The sequence below is a fragment of the Hyperolius riggenbachi genome, chromosome 1, assembly GCF_040937935.1.
Source record: "Hyperolius riggenbachi isolate aHypRig1 chromosome 1, aHypRig1.pri, whole genome shotgun sequence".
Classification (NCBI taxonomy): domain Eukaryota; kingdom Metazoa; phylum Chordata; class Amphibia; order Anura; family Hyperoliidae; genus Hyperolius; species Hyperolius riggenbachi.
The window spans coordinates 239,810,090-239,829,818 of NC_090646.1; the positions used below are offsets into that span (position 1 = coordinate 239,810,090).

At 44.3% G+C, this 19,729-nt stretch overlaps 1 protein-coding gene and 1 pseudogene across 1 annotated transcript in view; both read left to right on the plus strand.

Moving 5' to 3' along the window:
• Nucleotides 1-10,437, plus strand: part of LOC137504061 (alcohol dehydrogenase 1-like) — a 53,729-nt gene extending 43,292 nt beyond the window's left edge. The window contains exons 8-9 of the mRNA XM_068231995.1: nt 911-1,049; nt 10,239-10,437. Of these exons, the coding sequence (XP_068088096.1) occupies nt 911-1,049; nt 10,239-10,263 (164 nt within the window). The 3' untranslated portion in view covers nt 10,264-10,437. The remainder of the gene's footprint in view (nt 1-910; nt 1,050-10,238) is intronic.
• Nucleotides 10,438-18,388: 7,951 nt separating this feature from the next.
• Nucleotides 18,389-19,729, plus strand: part of LOC137547341 (OTU domain-containing protein 7B-like) — a 123,298-nt pseudogene continuing 121,957 nt past the window's right edge.

Sequence of the window (19,729 nt, forward strand, 5' to 3'; positions counted from 1 at the left end):
GATAAATCACTGATCTAATAACCGTTGCAATGGAGGGAAAAAAAAAAGTAACACAGACAAGTTTTAAATGGGATCAGTCTTAAAAAATAACAATAAGGTTCCCATATTAATATCATCATGTTAAATTCTAGTTCAGTCATGCTTTAATAATACAATGAAATTTAAAGAGGCACCCAAAATTTAATAAAAGAAAAGAAAAGAAAATAGAGGTGGCTTACCTTTCAGACAACACAATCAAACATTGATCTCTTTTTTCATAACTTGTCATCTCCTATTTTTCCGAATATTTTTTTTTTAACTCTGTTTTATCCAATCTTGGGCACCTCTTCAAAGTTTGTTGTGCTTGCCCCACCTCCTCCTCTCTTCAGAAAGGGGAGGAAGGTATAGTCTGCCAGTGGGACTTCCCCACTGGTAGAACTTTTTTTTCCTTTTCTTCCAAGAGTTTGACCACCCTACATCTTATACCTGGAAGTATGCGAGTGGAGATGGGCTGATATTCTCCACCTGCTCTGAGGTTGGTTGCCCCCTCATGCAACCCACCTTTGTGAGTATATGTTCTGCAGAAAGCTTATTCTTCTATCAAATTTAGTGACATATTGCACTATTGGGCTCTCGCTGTCTCTGCGGTTTTTTTTTATTTTTTTTTTTGTTTTGTTTTTTTTCCCCAGGGTGTTTTCCACCCACTCCCATTTCTGTTTTAATACAACCTTGCTAAACTATTACAGAAGGTACGTTTTAGTCATGTATGCAGGCTATGTTCAACAGCATTGATACATGATAAAGGGCAAGGCAAATTTCTGTTATTTACTGTTTTTGGGCAATTAATTTACCCAGGTAATACTGCTGGTTTTAATTAAATGTAATGTAATTAAATGCTTTACCCAGGTAATATTGTTGTTTTTGACTTTAGGTTTTAAGAGCAAGGATAACATCCCTCACCTGGTTTCAGATTTAATGTCAGAAAAATTCAAAGTGGACGCATTATTGACTCACAGATTGTCTATTGAGCAAATAAATGAAGGATTTGATCTTCTGCACAAAGGTGAAAGGTATGCCTCCAACTTTGTTGTTAAAGATCCTAACGTGTAGAAGGAAGTTTACTGTATAAAGAGCACACCATGACATTTAGGCTGCTTACACACCAAGACGTTACAGGCGCACGTTAGTGCGCCTGTAACGCTCCCCCAACGCACAGCAATGTAACACAAGTGGGCTGTTCACACAGCCCACGTTGCGTTACATGTAACGCTGCACGTTCTGTGCAAAGTGCAGCATGCTACGGCGTTGGAGCGGCTATAGCCGCGTTAGACTGTTTGCACATGCGCAGTGGGGGGCGGAGGAGGCGGGGAGAGCCAGCTACAGTAGCCGCGCACATGGCTACTTAAAGAGAAACTCCGACCAAGAATTGAACTTTATCCCAATCAGTAGCTGATACCCACTTTTACATGAGAAATATAATGATTTTCACAAACAGACCATCAGGGGGCGATGTGTGACTAATTTTGTGCTGAAACCCCTCCCACAAGAGGCTCTGGTACCGTACGGTACTCTGGGCAAACTGCCACAATGTAACAATGTTCACAGACAGGAAATGGCTGTTTAGAGCTGTCTGTTAAAGCCAGAACAGCTAGAAACAGCTACATAATCTGCCCACAGTAACAATGTCACCATGTAATACATGTCAGAATGTGAATCTGGGAGAGGAAAGATTTTACAATGAGCAAACACTGACTAAATCATGTATACATAATTATTGTAAAAATGAAGCACTTTTTTTTATTACATTATTTTCACTGGAGTTCCTCTTTAATATTCACTGCACTGGCGGGCGCTGATTGGCCGGCGGGACCACGTGATGCGGAGTGTCTCGTTCCGCATCACGTGGTCCCGCTGGCCAATCAGCGCCACTCTGGGAGACATTATAGGACTCGAGCCGCCTAACGCGGCTCACTCTACCATCGGCTCTTGCAGCACCATACGTTGTGTTAGGTGCACGTTATGCGACCTTAACGTGCCACCTAATGCAACGTCTTGGTGTGCAAGAAGCCTAAAGCACAATTCCTTTACTCATCAATGCAGAAAGGACAGATGTGAACATTGAAATGTGTAGGAGTTGATGCACAGAAACTCTTATTTATTATATTTATAGTTGCAACAATTTAGAGCAGCATACAGAAATTGGTTGGTTACAAATTCAAGCAGGGCATTAGCTTTTGCAATGCAAGAAATCAGTTCTACAGTAGATGTGTACATGTATTGATACCTTTATTAACATAGGAAATTAACCTACCTAGTCTGAAAGCAGTACTTTTTTTTTTTTTTTTTTCCAAGAATTTTAGGCCTCTAATTCTAAAGTCATAACTCGCCAAAATATATCAGAATAAAAGCCTGGTAGACATTCTGCATATAAATAAAAGACAAACACAAATTTGAATTAAAATGTATGATTAAACTGAAAAAATTGTCAAACTGTACATATAAGTCAGGCAGAGAGTAGTCAAAATCCATGCAAAAATCGGTAACAGTAATGCAGAAGCACAAAGCCAGGCAGAGGCAGAGGCGAGAGAGGCTCCAGCCTCAGGGCGCAGTGTAGGAGGGGGCGCACAACTCTCAGCTATTGTGTTTGAAGTAGAGAGAATCAAGAAAAGAGGATACATGGCAGTGACTGCAAGCTGGATAACTAGAGATTAAGGTGTTGGGGGCCCTGGGGCACCTCTTAGTCTAATAGCAATCAGTGTGTGACGGCTGGGGTGGGAGGGATGGAGGGGCGCACTTTGGTGTCTCAGCCTTGGGTGCAGGAGGACCTCGTCCCGGCTCTGCAGAAGCACTTAGCTCAAAAGCAGTTAGGAACCAAATGGATATATTAACATCTTGTGCTATCAAATGAGCTTATCTGCCATGGTAGTCAGGTGACACAGTAGAGAGCTCAAATTACAACTGGTGATTAGAGACAAATGAGGAGGAATTAGACAGGCTAAACGCTCTCGATAGATAGATGGATTAGATGTTTTCATTTTGCCCGTTTCAAAAGTTTGGGTCCACTTAAATTATTTCCCTGCCCCCCGATTACGTCACGCCGCACCGACTGCTGCTCGAACGTCCTCATTGGCCGTAAAAAATGAAGGTAAGGGGATCCCAGCAGCCGTGGGGGGGAACCTGGAAAAAGGGAGTGCATGGTGGTTTTGGGCCAACCCGAACTGTGCTCTGGCTTACCGCTCCTAGCACAAATACCTCAGCCCGAGCTAATTTCGGGATTACCGCCGGAGGGTTAATATTAAACACAAATGAACAACACGCTAAGCAAATGGCAAACATGCACATTCTGCCATCAACTCACGTTTTCATTTTCACAAATGCATGTTGGAGCATGAACCCCGATAGAAACACATTTGCATATGCTTTCATTGGAGTGAACTCTATACCTATTGGCCATTCCATCGCAGCTCCCCTTAGCTGAAGGGTCTTGCTGGTTATTAAAGGACACCTAAAGTGAGAAATGTATGAAAGCTGCCATATTAATTTCCTTTTAAGCAATGCCAGTTGCCTGGCAGTCCTGCAGATCTATTTGGCTGCAGTACTGTCTGAATGACACCAGAAACAAGCATATAGTTAAATCTTGTGAGATCTGACAATGTCAGCAATGCCTTATCTGCTGCATGCTTGTCCAGGGTCTATGGCTAAATGTATTAGAGGCAGAGCATTCAGCAGGACAGCAAGGCAACTGGCAAGGCAAGGCAGCTTCCATATACCTCTCACTTCAGTTGTCCTTTAATGGAAAAAGTTTGCTGCTGACAAGAACCGATGTTCAATGCCTTCCAATAAATTGTGGCCATAGATCCACCATCCCTCCTCCCCTGCCCCCGTTACACAGAGATTTCCCATCATGTCTGATCACCAGTGATGCTCGGATACCCCCAATCATGGATTCGAGGAAATCCAAGCACAGCAGTATCAAAATCCGGATAGGCCGTGATTGTCGTCCAGATTTGAAATTGACTTACGAATTTGACTCGGATTTTATCCGTGATTGCCTGTCAACGGATTAGACGTTAATGTTTATAGCAAAGCCCCCATACATGCTACAATCACCAAAATTGCATGGGTTATAAAGGTGAGATGTGGCTAAAACTTAAAAGAAAAATCAAAAAGAACATTTAGTTTTTGAGAATATCGATTTTAAAATTTCAAACGGAATAATTATTTGTGATTAAAAACCCGCCGACTTTAGTGGTAAATAGCAAAGCCCCCTTTTTATATAGTATAAACACCAGGGGCCTGATTCACAAAGCGGTGCTAACAGTTAGCACGCTGGTGAAAAGCCCTTTATCACGCCTAAACTCAGTTTAGGCATGATAAGTTTAGGCATGATAAGTTTAGGTGTGATAAGTTTAGGCATGATAAGTTGAAGCACCAACTGCATTAGCACCGCAGTGCGCAGCTGATCAACAGTTTTGCGCTAGCAAAGTCTGGAGCACTTCGCATAGAGTTTAATGGCGCTGCTTTGCGTGCGGGACTTTGCACGCTGTCTACACTTATCAAAACTTAGCATGCCTAAACTTATCACACCTAAACTTATCACACCTAAACTTATCACGCCTAAACTGGCTTTTCACCAGCGTGGTGCAATGGTTATCACGCCTAAAGTCTCTAACTGGGTTAGCACCGCTTTGTGAATCGAGCCCTAGATATGCTAAGAATAATAGTGGGAACAGGATTTTTTTTTTTTTTTTTTCAAAAGACCTTATAGTTTTTGAGAAAATCGATTTTTAAAGTTTTTAAAAGGAAAAAAGTTGCATTTAAATGAGTTAATTAAGCAAAACTTGCCGTCTTTAGTAGTTAATAGCAAAGCCCCCTTACATGCTAGAAAGACCAAATTTGCAGGATATGTTCAAAAGAATAGTGGGAAAAAAATAATCTTTTCTTATTATTATTATTATTATTATTATTTTTTTTTATGTTCAGAAGGTAGGAAATTTAGAAACAAAAAAAAGATGTGGGGTCCCCCCTTCCCAGCATATTTAACCCCTTGTCCCCATGCAGGCTGGGATAGCCAGAATGTGGAGCCCCGGCTGACTGGGGCTTCACCTCACCCCCGGAGCCCTTCACCCACACACCGCCGCGACGCACGCTGCTCCCCGCGCACTGCTCTCAGCTATACTAAGTATAGCTGAGAGCAAAAGCATCTTTAAATTTCCCTCCAAGGCTCCCCATTGGTTCCTTAACAGACCAATGGGGATCAGGGACTCCTTTCCCCCACCTCCTCCTGGGACACCGGAGGTGGGGAAGAGCCCCTTGTCCATGGATTAGACAATGGCTCCGGGGGCGAGGGGAAGGCTTGGTCGCCCCTCTCCCCCCTCTCCCCCCCATACCATGGACCATGCGGGCTGGTATAGCTCAGGGTGTGAAGCCCCAGTCAGCCGGGACTCCACATTCTGGCTATCCCAGCCTGCATGGGGGACAAGGGGTTAAATTATGCTTCTGAACATAAAAAACAAAAACAAAAAAAAACAATTAAAAATAGAAAATTATTTTTTCCCACAATTTTTTTAACATATATCCTGCAAATTTGGTCTTTCTAGCATGTAAGGGGACTTTGCTATTAACTGCTAACCCCTACCCTGCGGTCTCTGGAATGCCAGATCTGTCCGCAACAAACTTACAGCAGCCCACGACCTCTTCCTCTCCAAATACCTCACCATCCTCGCACTCACTGAGACATGGCTCACCCCCTCTGACTCTGCCCCAGAGGCTGCCCTCTCCTACGGGGGGCTTCACCTCAGTCACACCCCAGACCAGACAACAGGACCGGGGGAGGGGTGGGTCTGCTCCTCTCCCCAGCCTGCACCTTCCGTATCCTCACCCCACCTACCTCTCTACAATTCACATCATTTGAGGCCCACACCATCCGCCTCTACCACCCCCTCCCTGCCATTGTTGCGGTCTTATACCGCCCTCCGGGCTCCACCCCACAATTTCTCGATGACCTTGCCTCCTGGCTACCTCACATCCTCTCCTCTGACCTCCCCACCATTATCCTTGGGGATTTCAATTGTGACCCGGCTACTCACCATTGCCATCTCACTTGGACTAGTACAACACGCCAACACCCCCACTCACACTGCAGGTCACACTCTCGACCTTATATTCACTAAATCCAACACCATTGCAGACCTTGACATCGCACCCTTTCCACCCTCAGACCATTACCTTCTCACCTTCAACCTCCTCTCGAAGGCACCTCCAAATTAGCCACCCACCCACCTGGTCGATGGCAGCGAGACCTACGCAAGCTCAACCCTAGCGTCCTTGCTGACCCCCTCCATGCCCTCTCCTCCATTCTCCCCACCCTAACCTGTCCAAATCTTGCTGCAGCTCAGTATCACCAAACTCTCTCATCAGCCCTAAAGAAAGCTGCTCCACCAATATTTCGCCGCAACCGACCCCCTAACCTCCAGCCCTGGCGCACTACCCATACTCGCATCCTCCAGAGGAAAACACGCGCCACTGAACAGAAATGGAGAAAAACTAGACTTAACCAGGATTTCCTACAGTACAAGACCAACCTGCTGCAGTTCCACACTGCCCTTGCTCATGCGAAGCAGGAATACTTTACCAAGCTCATCAGAGCACAAGCTTCTAACCCGCGGCGTCTTTTTGCCACCTTCAACTCCCTGCTTAAACCCACCCCCCCTCCCTCCGTTTCCTCCCTCTCTGCCACAGATTTAGCCACCCACTTCACCAACAAAATTGTTTCCATCCGCCAGGAAATATCCAATCTCCAATCTTTACCTCCCACCCCCTCCCAACCAGCTCCTCCTCCACCCTAACCTCCCCTCACATCCTTCACTCCTACTACCACCGAGGAAGTCAACCACCTACTGCAGACTTCCCATACCACTACTTCCCCCCCTTGACCCCATCCCTTCTGATTTACTCCAGCCTCACTTCACGGAATTGGCCCCAGTCCTCACTACCCTGTTCAACCTCTCCCTATCCACAGGCACCTTCCCCTCAGACTTCAAGCAGGCCTCTGTACTACCCCTGCTCAAGAAACCCTCACTCGACCCCTCGCTACCCTCCAACTACCGTCCTATCTCCCTCCTCCCCTTTGCCTCAAAACTCCTTGAGCGTCTGGTTCACAAACGCCTGACCCAGTACCTCAATGCCAACTCACTGCTAGACTCACTGCAATCTGGATTTCGGCCTGCCCACTCAACCGAAACTGCTCTCACCAAAGTGGTCAACGACCTTGCCTTAGCTAAAGCTGAAGGTAAATACTACATTCTCCTCCTCCTTGACCTGTCAGCAGCTTTTGACACAGTAGATCATCCCCTACTCCTCCAGTCCCTCCAGTCCTTGGGCATTCACGATCTTGCCCTGTCCTGGCTTTCATCCTACCTCTCCAACCGCTCCTTCACGACCGCCTTCAATGAGTCCTCGTCCACCCCCAACCACCTCTCGGTGGGAGTCCCCCAAGGTTCGGTCCTTGGCCCCCTACTGTTCACCCTATACACATCCTCCATTGGCAAGGTTATCTCCTCCATAGGTTTTAACTATCATCTGTATACAGATGACACCCAGATCTACCTCCACACCCCTGACATATCCACCACGACCATGGACAAGGTCTCCTCCTGCCTATCAGCCATCTCCTCCTGGATGTCCGCTAGGTTCCTGAAACTAAATCTAGACAAAACGGAATTTATGATCTTCCCACCCCGGCCATCCACGAACCTCCCAGATGTGCATGTCACTGTTAACCACACTACCATTCGCCCTACCTCTCAAGCCCGCTGTCTGGGTGTCACCCTGGACTCCGCACTCTCCTTCACTTCCCACATCCAAAACCTCACAAAGTCCTGCAACTTCCACCTTCGTAACATCTGCAAGATTCGCCCTTTCCTGACCTCTGCCACCACCAAACTCCTCATCCATGCCCTCATAATTTCCTGCCTTGACTACTGCAATGCCCTGCTGTCTGGTCTCCCTATGACCCGAACAGCACCACTGCAGTCCATCATGAATGCGGCAGCCAGAATTATCCACTGCTCCCATCGCTCCACCACGGCAGATCCCCTCCTAGAATTCCTCCACTGGCTTCCTATCCAGTCCAGAATCAGATTCAAGATACTGTGTCTGACCTACAAATCTGTCCACAAAACCTGTCCAACCTACATTTCCGATCTTACTCAGAGGTACACACCTAGCCGCTCACTCCGCTCATCCAGTGAACTTCGCCTAACCGCCCCCCGCATCACCCAGTCCCATGCACGCCTCCAGGACTTCTCAAGAGCTGCTCCAACACTATGGAACTCCCTACCTCCACCCATTAGGGCAGCCCCCTCCTTCAACATCTTCAAGAAAGCCCTCAAAACTCACCTTTTCACTCTGGCCTACTACCCCTCACAAGTGCTCTAAACCTACAGCTGAACTCTGTTCCCCTACCATTCGTGTCCTTACCTCTCCCTCTAGATTGTAAGCCTTTGGGCAGGGTCCCTCCTCCTTTTGTGTCCTACCTGATCTTGCACCTCCATTACTGTGAACCCATGCTATGCATCTGAGTGAACCTAACTTGCCTAATCTCCATGCTCCATCCAGTGACTGACTAAGCATTACCTGGTACTCATACTATGGTGTGTGATCTGGTTTTCTTGTATTCCTGTATTGTCATATTGCTGTATGTCACCCCAAAATATTGTCTGTAACCTAAATTAATGTTCAGCGCTGCGTAATATGTTGGCGCTTTATAAATAGAATAAATAAATAAATTAGGCGGGTTTTGCTTCATTAACTGTCATTTACCGTATTTAAATGTAACTTTTTTTCCTTTAAAATTTTAAAATCAATTTTCTCAAACTATAAGGTCTATTTCAAAAAAACATCCTCTTGTTCCCACTGATATTCTTAACACACATCTTGCAAATTTGGTGTTTATACCATATAAGGGAGCTTTGCTATTAAAGCGGTATCGTCACCATAAAAATCAAATTTCAACAGCAACTGGTCTGAGTGTATTAAGTGATAAAGATGCTAATCCTGCATTCAAAACTTTCAAAACTTTTTCTGCTGTTATGATTTTGAGTTATCACATACTTAAGGAGCACTGGCCCTTTAGTAGTCGGTGCCAAAGAATTGCATGCTGGGGGTTCTTTTTATCTATAATGTATTCCTCCTCTTTCCTTTATTTCCCTGCCAGCTGCTTATCTGAAACCTAATCCCCTACTCACTTGTGTTTACAAGCAAGGCTGAGGCGACTCAGCGATTGGAGAAGACAAGAAAAAAAGTAAAGGGCAGAAATGACATCATGAGTTGGCCTTAACTGTGGGCAAAATACGTGGTTCCCACCACTAACAGAATTCTCGTCATTTACTATATAACATTTACTGAAATCAAAACGTGGACAGTATAATACATGTTATGTAAGTAGATCAAGTAGTTATCTACTTATATATGTGTTTTTTTTCCCTGGCATAGTATGGCTGATCCTACTGCTTTAACAGCTAATGTCGGAAGGTTTTGGCAGTTTAATCACGTGCCCGGCTCTGATCACGGCTAAACCCGTGATCATGACCCGGATTCGGACCACGATCACAAGTGCATTCAGAACTGAATCCGTGATCGAGAGGCGATCACAGATTCGGATCACGATGTCGGATAGTGGAAAAATGCTCGTGAATCACGGCTATGCCGTGATCACGAGGTCGTGATGAGTGCCACTGTGCTGATCACACTGTTGATCAAAAAATTGTCCAAAGGTGTTCAAAACTGGATTGATCAGGTATGATGGTTTGATAAAGGTTCAGCAGATTTTTTTTTTTTCTTTGGCTTAACATGCCAGCTTTATTGAAGTCAAGATAACAGATGTAAAAAGATCATAGGTTGCAAGATAGTATAAAAAAATTGCAGGAATGATTCTTACAGTAGCAATAAACATGACAGTTAAAAAATCCAGAGAAATCTGCTACTTCAAGCAGTATTGGAATGAGTGGAGAAACCTGAGTAGTACTAGCTGAAAAGTAAAGAATATCAATAAGCGGCATGCCAACAATGTCACATACAGCAGGATATTAGTTGTTTCCAGACAGCCAGGGAGGGTACTGTGGGTTGCATCCATGTGCCATGTTTAGCAGATTTGATCAAATTGTCTGGGGGAAAAAAATACATTTATCACCTGTTTACCTCACACATTTATTGTATTGATGTTTGGCAATTTACACTTTTGTTCTGTTCTCTTACAGCGTGCGCTCGGTCATCCACTTCTGATTTGCTGTGGCTGCAAACTGAACCTCTTCTTCTGAAGCCCATGAGAATTTCAAGATCTTCTTTTATGATGTTTCAATTTCCAACCTGTTAAATTGAGGATCTACTCTTTTGAAAATGCTAGTTCTTTGCCTATCTTGCTTAAAGGATACCACAACTGAAATGTGACATAATGAGATAGACATGTTTATGTACAGTGCCTAGCACACAAATAACTATGCTGTGTTCCTTTTTTTCTTTCTCTGCCTGAAAGAGTTAAATATCAGGTATGTAAGTGGCTGACTCAGTCCTGACTCAGACAGGAAGTGACTACAGTGTGACCCTCACTGATAAGAAATTCCAACTATAAAACACTTTCCTACCAGAAAATGGCTTCTGAGAGCAAGAAAGAGGTAAAAAAGGGGAATTTCTTATCAGTGAGGGTCACACTGTAGTCACTTCCTGTCTGAGTCAGGACTGAGTCAGCCACTTACATACCTGATATTTAACTCTTTCAGGCAGAGAAAGAAAAAAAGGAACACAGCATAGTTATCTGTGTGCTAGGCACTGTACATACACATGTCTATCTCATTATGTCACATTTCAGTTGTGATATCCTTTAAAGAGACTCTAAAGCCTAATAAAAAAAAGGGTTTTTACTTTAACAACCTGTTTAACATAATTTTCCCACCTGAAACGCTGCATCCCCGCGGCTGAAAACTCCATTTATCACCCCAAACTCAGTGGGCAAAAATCCACGACTTTCCTGCTCGTGGATTTTGCTGCCCACAGTGCCCAGGGGAGGCAGAGCTTTGGGCTGTAACTCTGCCTCCATGTGTATCAATTCACACATATCTCCGCTTCTCCCCTGCCCCTCTCAGTGAAGGAAGACTGAGAGGGGCGGGCGGAGGCGACAATCAGCGCTGATTGACACTAGTAGAGGCAAAGCTACAGCCCAAAGCTCTGCCCCTACTAGGAAGCGATCCCTGCAATGTGCCCCAGGGAGTTTGGGGTGATTTATGGAGTTTTCAGCCACGGGGATGTGGCGTTTTAGGTGGGGCAATTAGGTTAACCAGCTTAGCGGTATGGACGAGCTCAGCTCTGGCCCTAGTGGGCTAATTTTCATTTTTTTTATAAAACATGCACTTTGCTAGCTGCGTGTTGGGGATGATCGCCGCCGATGCGCTGCTACCCGCCGCGTATCAGGCCCCCCCCCGAGACCCCGTGCGCAGCCTGGCCAATCAGTGCCAGGCAGCGCTGAGGGGTGGATCGGGACTCCCTCTGACGTCACAACAACAATGACATCATCACGATCGTTGCCATGGCGACAGGGGAAGCCAAACAGGAAATCCCGTTCTGAGCGGAATTTCCTGTTTGCTCTGAATGCCGGAGGCGATCGAAAGGGGTAGGGGGATGCTGCTGCTCAGCGGCTATCATGTAGCTAGCGCTAGGCTAGCTGCATGATTTAAAAAAAAAAATGTAAATAGTGCTGCACAGCCACCCTGGCGCAATCAGTAGAAAGCCAGGGTGGTTAAACAGGTTTTTTAAGTAAAACCCTGTTTTTTTTGTTAGGCTTCAGAGTCTCTTTAAGCCCTCACATTTATTTTCTCATGCGAATGACTTGCTACTGATACATGGAGAAATGCTGTGAAGAGGAATTATCTTTCCCTGTGCCCACTTTAAGTGTCCAATCAGATGCACAGAAACTAGAACACTGATTGTACTTCTAGTTAGTAGTGCTGCCCGTTTGCCGGTTCCTTAAAGTACAGTATCCGCGGATATTGACCTATGAAATTCATTTTTGCTTCGAAAATGTCATTTTTTGATTTTGAGAACGTTTTCTCGAAATTGGCTTGCATTTTTGCATTTTCGTGCTTTTTGCAATGATGAAAAAAATCAATATATTTTTTCCCCACAAAAACTCACGCAAAAGCATAAAGATGCAAAAAAATATATTTTTACCGCAAAAGAACCAAAACCAACAGAACTTATTTTTGATGGCATTTTCGCTCAAAAATTGAATTTTACATTATTTTTACAAAAATTGATCTGAAAAGAATATTGCCCTTTTCGCTCATCACTTACTAAAGGTTGACCTGGATGCAGTGGCTGTCTCCATTTCTCGCCCTCAGCATTATATGTTGCCACTTCTTTCTTTCACCAGACCACCTGCTTGTGGTGAGGAGAAAGGACCCAGGGGTGGTGTGGCAAGGAGTGGCATATCTATGTGGACAGGGGTGGAGGCAGCCACAACATAACAATATGGGAAATAGACCACAGAATACTTCTAAAATGCATGGAGAATCTAACTGTGCATACAAATGAAAAGCTGAAGGTGTTTAGTGTTCCTGGTAGAAGCTGGAAAATGGAGACTTTCCTGTAAAATTGACTATTTAAGCAACAACATTTTTAGACAGCTTAGATCTCATTATTATGCATGGCCTAACTTGAAGCATTATGTTGAATACACACTTTCAGTAATGGAACACCAGAATGACCATTCTTGATCACTTTTTGCAGCCTGTTAACCTACAGACAGATTGTTTTTGTTATCCCCTAAGCAGCGTATTCTGCTTCATGGAGAAAAGAGTTTAGTCACGGTTAGTCACAGCAAGCTGTTAGCAGCTGAGGCACAAAATAACAGCAGCGATTGGGCATATTCCTGCATGTCTGCTCATGAAACAAGTGTAGAAAGAGGTGGATGACAGTTTTATGAAACTTAAATTAAAAGTGTGTACAAGCCATTGCTCAGCTTAGTTACATTTTCTTGATAGTTCTGCATTTAGTTCTGACAAGCAAGTGTGTGTGTGTATATGTATATATACTGTATGTCAAACTTGCAGACAACTATGAAAGAACCATGCATTGCTGAATTATCTCATGACTGTTCCTGGCTTGTGTATCCTTATATTTTATGCGTTTACCAATAAAATGTAACACCCAAAGACTATAAAATAAAAATTATTTGCCATGCTCTATGGCTTACTGTACTTTCAGTATTAGTGTTGGCTCAAAATATTAAAGCAATGACTGTTTTACCCTGGGAGAACCGCAATTATGGACATGTCCCCTCAAACACATCCTACGTCACTTGCCTGCCTGAAATGTATTGATCAAATATTTCCACTGTACTCCAAACTCTCTGAAGAGTCCTGTGGCTTCTTTGACATGGAGTGGAAAGGCTTACTTGTATGTAGGGCTAATAAATAGTGATTCAAATATTTCCAAGTTCATGCAGGATTATGTAAATTTGTATGTAAATGTAGCCAGCTTGAAAATGGACCAATCAATTAAAACCTGGGTGGGACTTGATTTGTCCATTTTCAAGTTGCATAAAATTGCATACACATTTACATTTAGAGATGTCCCGAACGGTTCGCCGGCGAACGGTTCCCGGCGAACTTCGGTGGTTCGCATTCGCCTGCCAAAGGCGAACTTTCCCGTAAGTTCAATTCGCCTCATAATGCTCTATTGAGCAAAACTTTGACCCTCTACATCAGTCAGCAGGCACATTGTTTCCAATCAGACTGCACTCACTGCTGCAGCCCCCCCCCCCCCCCCCCCCAGCACTGTACCACCAACACTACATGCTGAAGCCAGCCTAGCATGTACCATTTATGCTCAATCCATTTATGCTCAAAAATACAATTCCGCGGAAAGCGGTGACCATCCCTACGAGAGAGAGAGATGGATGAGTCTACCTGGCTATCTGGGGTTCTCTTTGGACAACTGTTGAACACAAAAGGCAAGGCCATGCCTGGCTGCAAATCCTTAAGCAGTGGCTGGATGGTATAATGGTTAAGGGATCTGCCTCTGACACAGGAGACCAGGGTTTGAATCTCGGCTCTGTCTGTTCAGTAAGCCAGCACCTATTCAGTAGGAGACCTTAGGCAAATCTTCCTAACGCTGCTACTGCCTATAGAGCGTGCCCTAGTGGCTGCAGCTCTGGTGCGTTGAGTCTGCCAGGAGAAAAATGTGATATAAATGTTATTTGTCTTGTCTAATTTTTCTCTTGGATTGAGCATAGGTCCATTTTCAGTTTCAGCTAGTAGTGTTGGTGGTATAATGGATATGTTAGTTACCCACCATACACTGAGACCTGGGTTCAATTCCCAACCATGGTATGTAAGCTGGCTTTTGAAATACCATAATTCCCTGGCAGATGAGACCCTCCTCCCTCCGGTAGGAGGGAATAGGTAGAAGGGTGGAGGGAGGTCCTTCAGGTATTCAATCTCTTGAAATATGTTTTACATCATTTTTCCAGCCAGTAGAAATTTTTCTAAATTTTCAAGTTTGCCTCCCCATTGAAGTCTATTGCGGTTCGCAAACTTTTTTGCGAACCGAACTTTCCGCGGAGGTTCGCAAACCGAAAATCGGAGATTCGCAACATCACTATTTACATTATCCTGTATGAATTCAGAAATATTTGCATCTCATTGATCATCCCTACTTGTATGCTTCCTGTGCCTCAGCATACAGAGCCAGTAACACTCAAAAACATCTGACAAAGAATGAGCTATACACATGTTCTGAACATGTCATCCTAGAAGTATCTGATGCCACTGTGAGGCTTCACATATCCTCTCAGTTAACCATTTGCGGACCGAGGTGATAGAGATCTACGCCCTGTTTTGATGGGCTCCTGGCTGGCAGGGCGTAGATCTCTATCACCGGCGCCGCCGCTCCCCGCCGCGATCGTGCGCACCGAACCGGCTGCACTTAGCTGTCTTATGACAGCTAAGGCTTCCGGGTATTGGCAGGAGCCGTCACTGATTGGCTCCCTGCCGTGTGATCGCTGTGAGCCAATCACAGCGATCACCCTCCGAAAGGCAACATAGTTGCCGTTCCGCCTCTCTTTCCCTGTCACTGTGTGGATCTTGTGTGACAGGGAGAGATGCACAGCCTGCAGCCGTGACAGGCTGTGCGATTTTAGAATAAAAAAAAAAAACACTTTTTTATCCCGATCTTCCCCCCCCCCCCCCCCCCCCCATGTATCTCCTGATCCCCTCCCAACCACCTATATATAGATCTAAAATATATAGAGATATAAAATAGATATATAGATATAGAGATATATATCTATCTGGATTGTGATTTTAACCACTTGCCGACCGCCCCTACCTAGGGGCGGCGGCAAAGTGGAGCCCGCAACGACCGCAATACGCCGATCGGCGGCGGCTTGTTGCGGACTAGCTGGCCGGGGATCGCACGCTGGATGTGCCCACACGCGACGTCAACCCGCCAGCCAATTAGCAGCGCCGGCGGGTTGTTAACCCCCGATCTGCCGCATGTAAAGCGGATAATACGCTTTGTAATGTATACAAAGCGTATTATACAGGCTGCCTCCTGCCCTGGTGGTCCCAGTGATCATCAAAATTTGCAGATGCTTATACCCCTGAACAGTCATTTTGAGGCATTTGGTTTCCAGACTACTCCTCATGGTTTTGGGCCCCTAAAATGCCAGGGCAATATAGGAACCCCACAAGTGACCTCATTTTAGAAAGAAGACACCCCAAGGTATTCCGTTAGGTGTATGACGAGTTCATAGAATTTTATTTTTTGTCAAAAGTTAGCGGAAATTGATTTTTATTGGTTTTTTTTCACAAAGTGTCATTTTCCACTAACTTGTGACAAAAAATAAATTCTTCTATGAACTCACCATACACCTAATGGAATACCTTGGGGTGTCTTCTTTCTAAAATGGGGTCACTTGTGGGGTTTCTATACTGCCCTGGCATTTTAGGGGCCCTAAACCGTGAGGAGTAGTCTAGAAACCAAATGCCTCAAAATGACCTGTGAATAGGACGTTGCGCCCCTTAGCGCACCTAGGCTGCAAAAAAGTGTCACACATGTGATATCGCCGTACTCAGGAGAAGTAGTATGTGTTTTGGGGTGTATTTTTACACATACCCATGCTGGGTGGGAGAAATCTCTCTGTAAATGGACAATTGTGTGTAAAAAAAAAAATAAAAAAAAAAAAAATTGTAATTTACAGAGATATTTCTCCCACCCAGCATGGGTATGTGTAAAAATACACCCCAAAACACATTATACTACTTCTCCTGAGTACGGCGATACCACGTGTGACACTTTTTTGCAGCCTAGGTGTGCTAAGAGGCCCAACGTCCTAAGAGTACCTTTAGAATTTCACAGGTCATTTTGAGGCATTTGGTTTCTAGACTACTCCTCACGGTTTAGGGCCCCTAAAATGCCAGGGCATTATAGGAACCCCCCAAGTGACCCCATTTTAGAAAGAAGACACCCCAAGGTATTCAATTAGGTGTATGGGGAATTCATAGAAGATTTTATTTTTTGTCACAAGTTAGTGGAAAATGACACTTTGTGAAAAAAACAATAAAAATCAATTTCCGCTAACTTGTGACAAAAAATGAAATCTTCTATGAACTCCCCCATACTACTAACAGGATACCTTGGGGTGTCTTCTTTCTAAAATGGGGTCACTTGTAGGGTTCCTATACTGTCCTGGCATTTTAGGGGCCCTAAACCGTGAGGAGTAGTCTAAAAAATAAATGCCTCAAAATGACCTGTGAAATCCTAAAGGTACTCATAGGACTTTGGGCCCCTTAGCGCAGTTAGGGTGCAAAAAAGTGTCACACATGTGGTATCGCCGTACTCAGGAGAAGTAGTATAATGTGTTTTGGAGTGTATTTTTACACATACCCATGCTGGGTGGGAGAAATATCTCTGTAAATTACAATTTTTTTTTTTTTTTTTTTACACACAATTGTCCATTTACAGAGAGATTTCTCCCACCCAGCATGGGCATGTGTAAAAATACACCCCAAAACACATTATACTATTTCTCCTGAGTAAGGCGATACCACATGTGTGACACTTTTTTTTGCAGCCTAGGTGCGCTAAGGGGGCCAAAGTCCTATGAGCACCTTTAGGCTTTACAGGGGTGCTTACAATTTAGCACCCCCCAAAATGCCAGGACAGTAAACACACCCCACAAATGACCCCATTTTGATAACTAGACACTTCAAGGTATTCAGAGAGGGGCATGGTGAGTCCATGGCAGATTTCATTTTTTTTTTTTTTTTCTTTTTTTGGTCACAAAGTGTCATTTTCCGCTAACTTGTGACAAAAAATAAAATCTTCTATGAACTCACCATGCCTCTAAGTGAATACTTTGGGGTGTCTTCTTTCCAAAATGGAGTCATTTGGGGGGTATTTATACTATCCTGGAATTCTAGCACCTCAGGAAACCTGACAGGTGCTCAGAAATGAGAGATGCTTCAAAATGGGAAAATTCACTTTTTGCACCATAGTTTGTAAACGCTATAACTTTTACCCAAACCAATAAATATAAACTGAATGGTTTTTTGTTTTTTTTTATCAAAGACATGTAGCACAATAAATGTGGACAAAAATGTATACAGAAATGTTACTTTATTTGACAAATTTTATCACAGGAAGTTAAAAAAAATCATTTTTTGACAAAAGTCATGTCTTTTTTGATGAATATAATACAAACTAAAAATCACAGCAGCAATCAAATAGCACCAAAAGAAAGCTGTATTAGTGACAAGAAAAGGAGGTAAAATTCATTTAGATGGTAGCTTGTATGACTGAGCAATAAACCATTAAAGTTGCAGTGGTCTGAATGGAAAAAGGCTCTGGTCCTTAAGGGGTGAAAAGACTGCGGTCCTTAAGTGGTTAAGGTAAACATTGACTTTTTAATCATTTTTATGTGGCCTTCAGACTGCAGCAGTATTGGTACTCACAGCTCCTCACTGCTTTGAGTTGGATAGCCAATTCTGGTTATGTAGTATTGCATGTTGATAAATGCTGTGCTGCACAACCTGATGTTCTGTAGAAGAGACCAGGTATACGCAGAAGAATCTCTGCTGATGCTGCAGTAAAGACCTGAACTTCTTCATACATAGGTTTTATTTTTCAGCCACTTCTGTACACCAATGCTTTAGAAGCTTAGTAGAGATGAGTGAAATTGAAGAAATCCAGTTTTGGATTCCATTCTAGCTTTCTGAGCCTAATCCCAAATTTAATTTCAACTTTCAGATTTTTTGCTTCAAATGCAAAGAAGTCTAGGATGCTGACTGTGACCGATATTCACCTGAATACAGCACAAAATCTGCACCAGAAACCGAAAAAGTCCCCCTTAAAGGTGGTGAGGTTGTTTGTTTTTTTTAAAGACCAAGAGTTTATTTCAGAAACCACATTAGAGATCTCTTCCTGTGGAAGTGGGGTAAGCATTGTTTACAAAGGCTTGTTTGCTAGAGGTGCCATAAAACCAGAGAAACTCCCTCAACTCCAGATCCCCCTGGAAGTTAGCCAACCCTCTAATATCTCTGCAAACCTAAAAATGTCCACGAACTGCTAACCCACTGCACCCCTACCACAACCCCTTTCATCTCCCCCATTCCCCCCAGCTTTGGCAATGCCTGTATGAATCTTGGTCATGCCAATAAAGCTATCTTTGATTTGACATCAGAAAGAAACTAATAAGGCAGAGCAGTGCTTGGGTCGTAAATATCTCCCTCTGACAGCATGAATAGAAGGACGGTGTAACATCCGCAGTAATGGCGGCAGGGTGTCTCCGCAGCCGCCTTGCCTTCCTGTTCAGGGACTTCGCCCATGCCTCTGGCGTCTAGTACGCCGAGGACGGGTTTGTCTTTTGCACATAGGGTGCCGTATCGCGCGGGTGCGCACGGAGACAGGACCTTTTATGCAGGGAGGAGGCGCGTCAGCTGACCAGCCGGTCGGCTGACGTCAGAGGAGACTCCCGGCGCTCCGGATTGGTTGATTGTTGTGGGTGCGGCTGTGGGGTCTCCTCTGCTTCATAAGCCTTCAATGTTCACTCGCACCTTGTCTGCTGTTGCGAATACTTATGTGCTAGCGCTCAGACCTTAGATAGTATCCGGTGTGCTTTGATCTGGGAGGAAACCAGGGATTTCACACAAGACTAGGATTATTGTATTACTGTTTATTGATATTCTGTGTATGACTCTAGCTACCCTCTGACTCTGCTCTTGCTTATCGTTTCTGTACTTCTGCCCATCTGACTTTGTTGCTGAACCCTGCCTGATATCTTACTACTCTCTTGCCTACCGATTCTGTACTGTACCTGCCCGCTAGTTACTGATCCAAGCCTGTCTGACCTTTCTACTCACCAGTGAGCCCTTGTCACTGGTGAGGTGCTCTTCTGATAGTACCCACCAGCTCCGCTGGTGAGGTTAAGCCAAACTATCAGCTACTGTGTTCTAATAGTACCCACCAGCTCCTCTGGTGAGGTCTAGCTAAACTATTCTGTTACTGTTGCACCAAGCACTACATACTTTGTATTCTGCCAGCTATACTTGCATTATTGGTGATACTGCAGATCACCACATAATCAGGTATAACGTCTGTATTATTGGTGATTCTGCAGATCACACATAATCAGACATCTGTGTTGCTACACCAATCGTTACAGACGGATGTCAGTGGAGATATTTGCTGTTCGGTT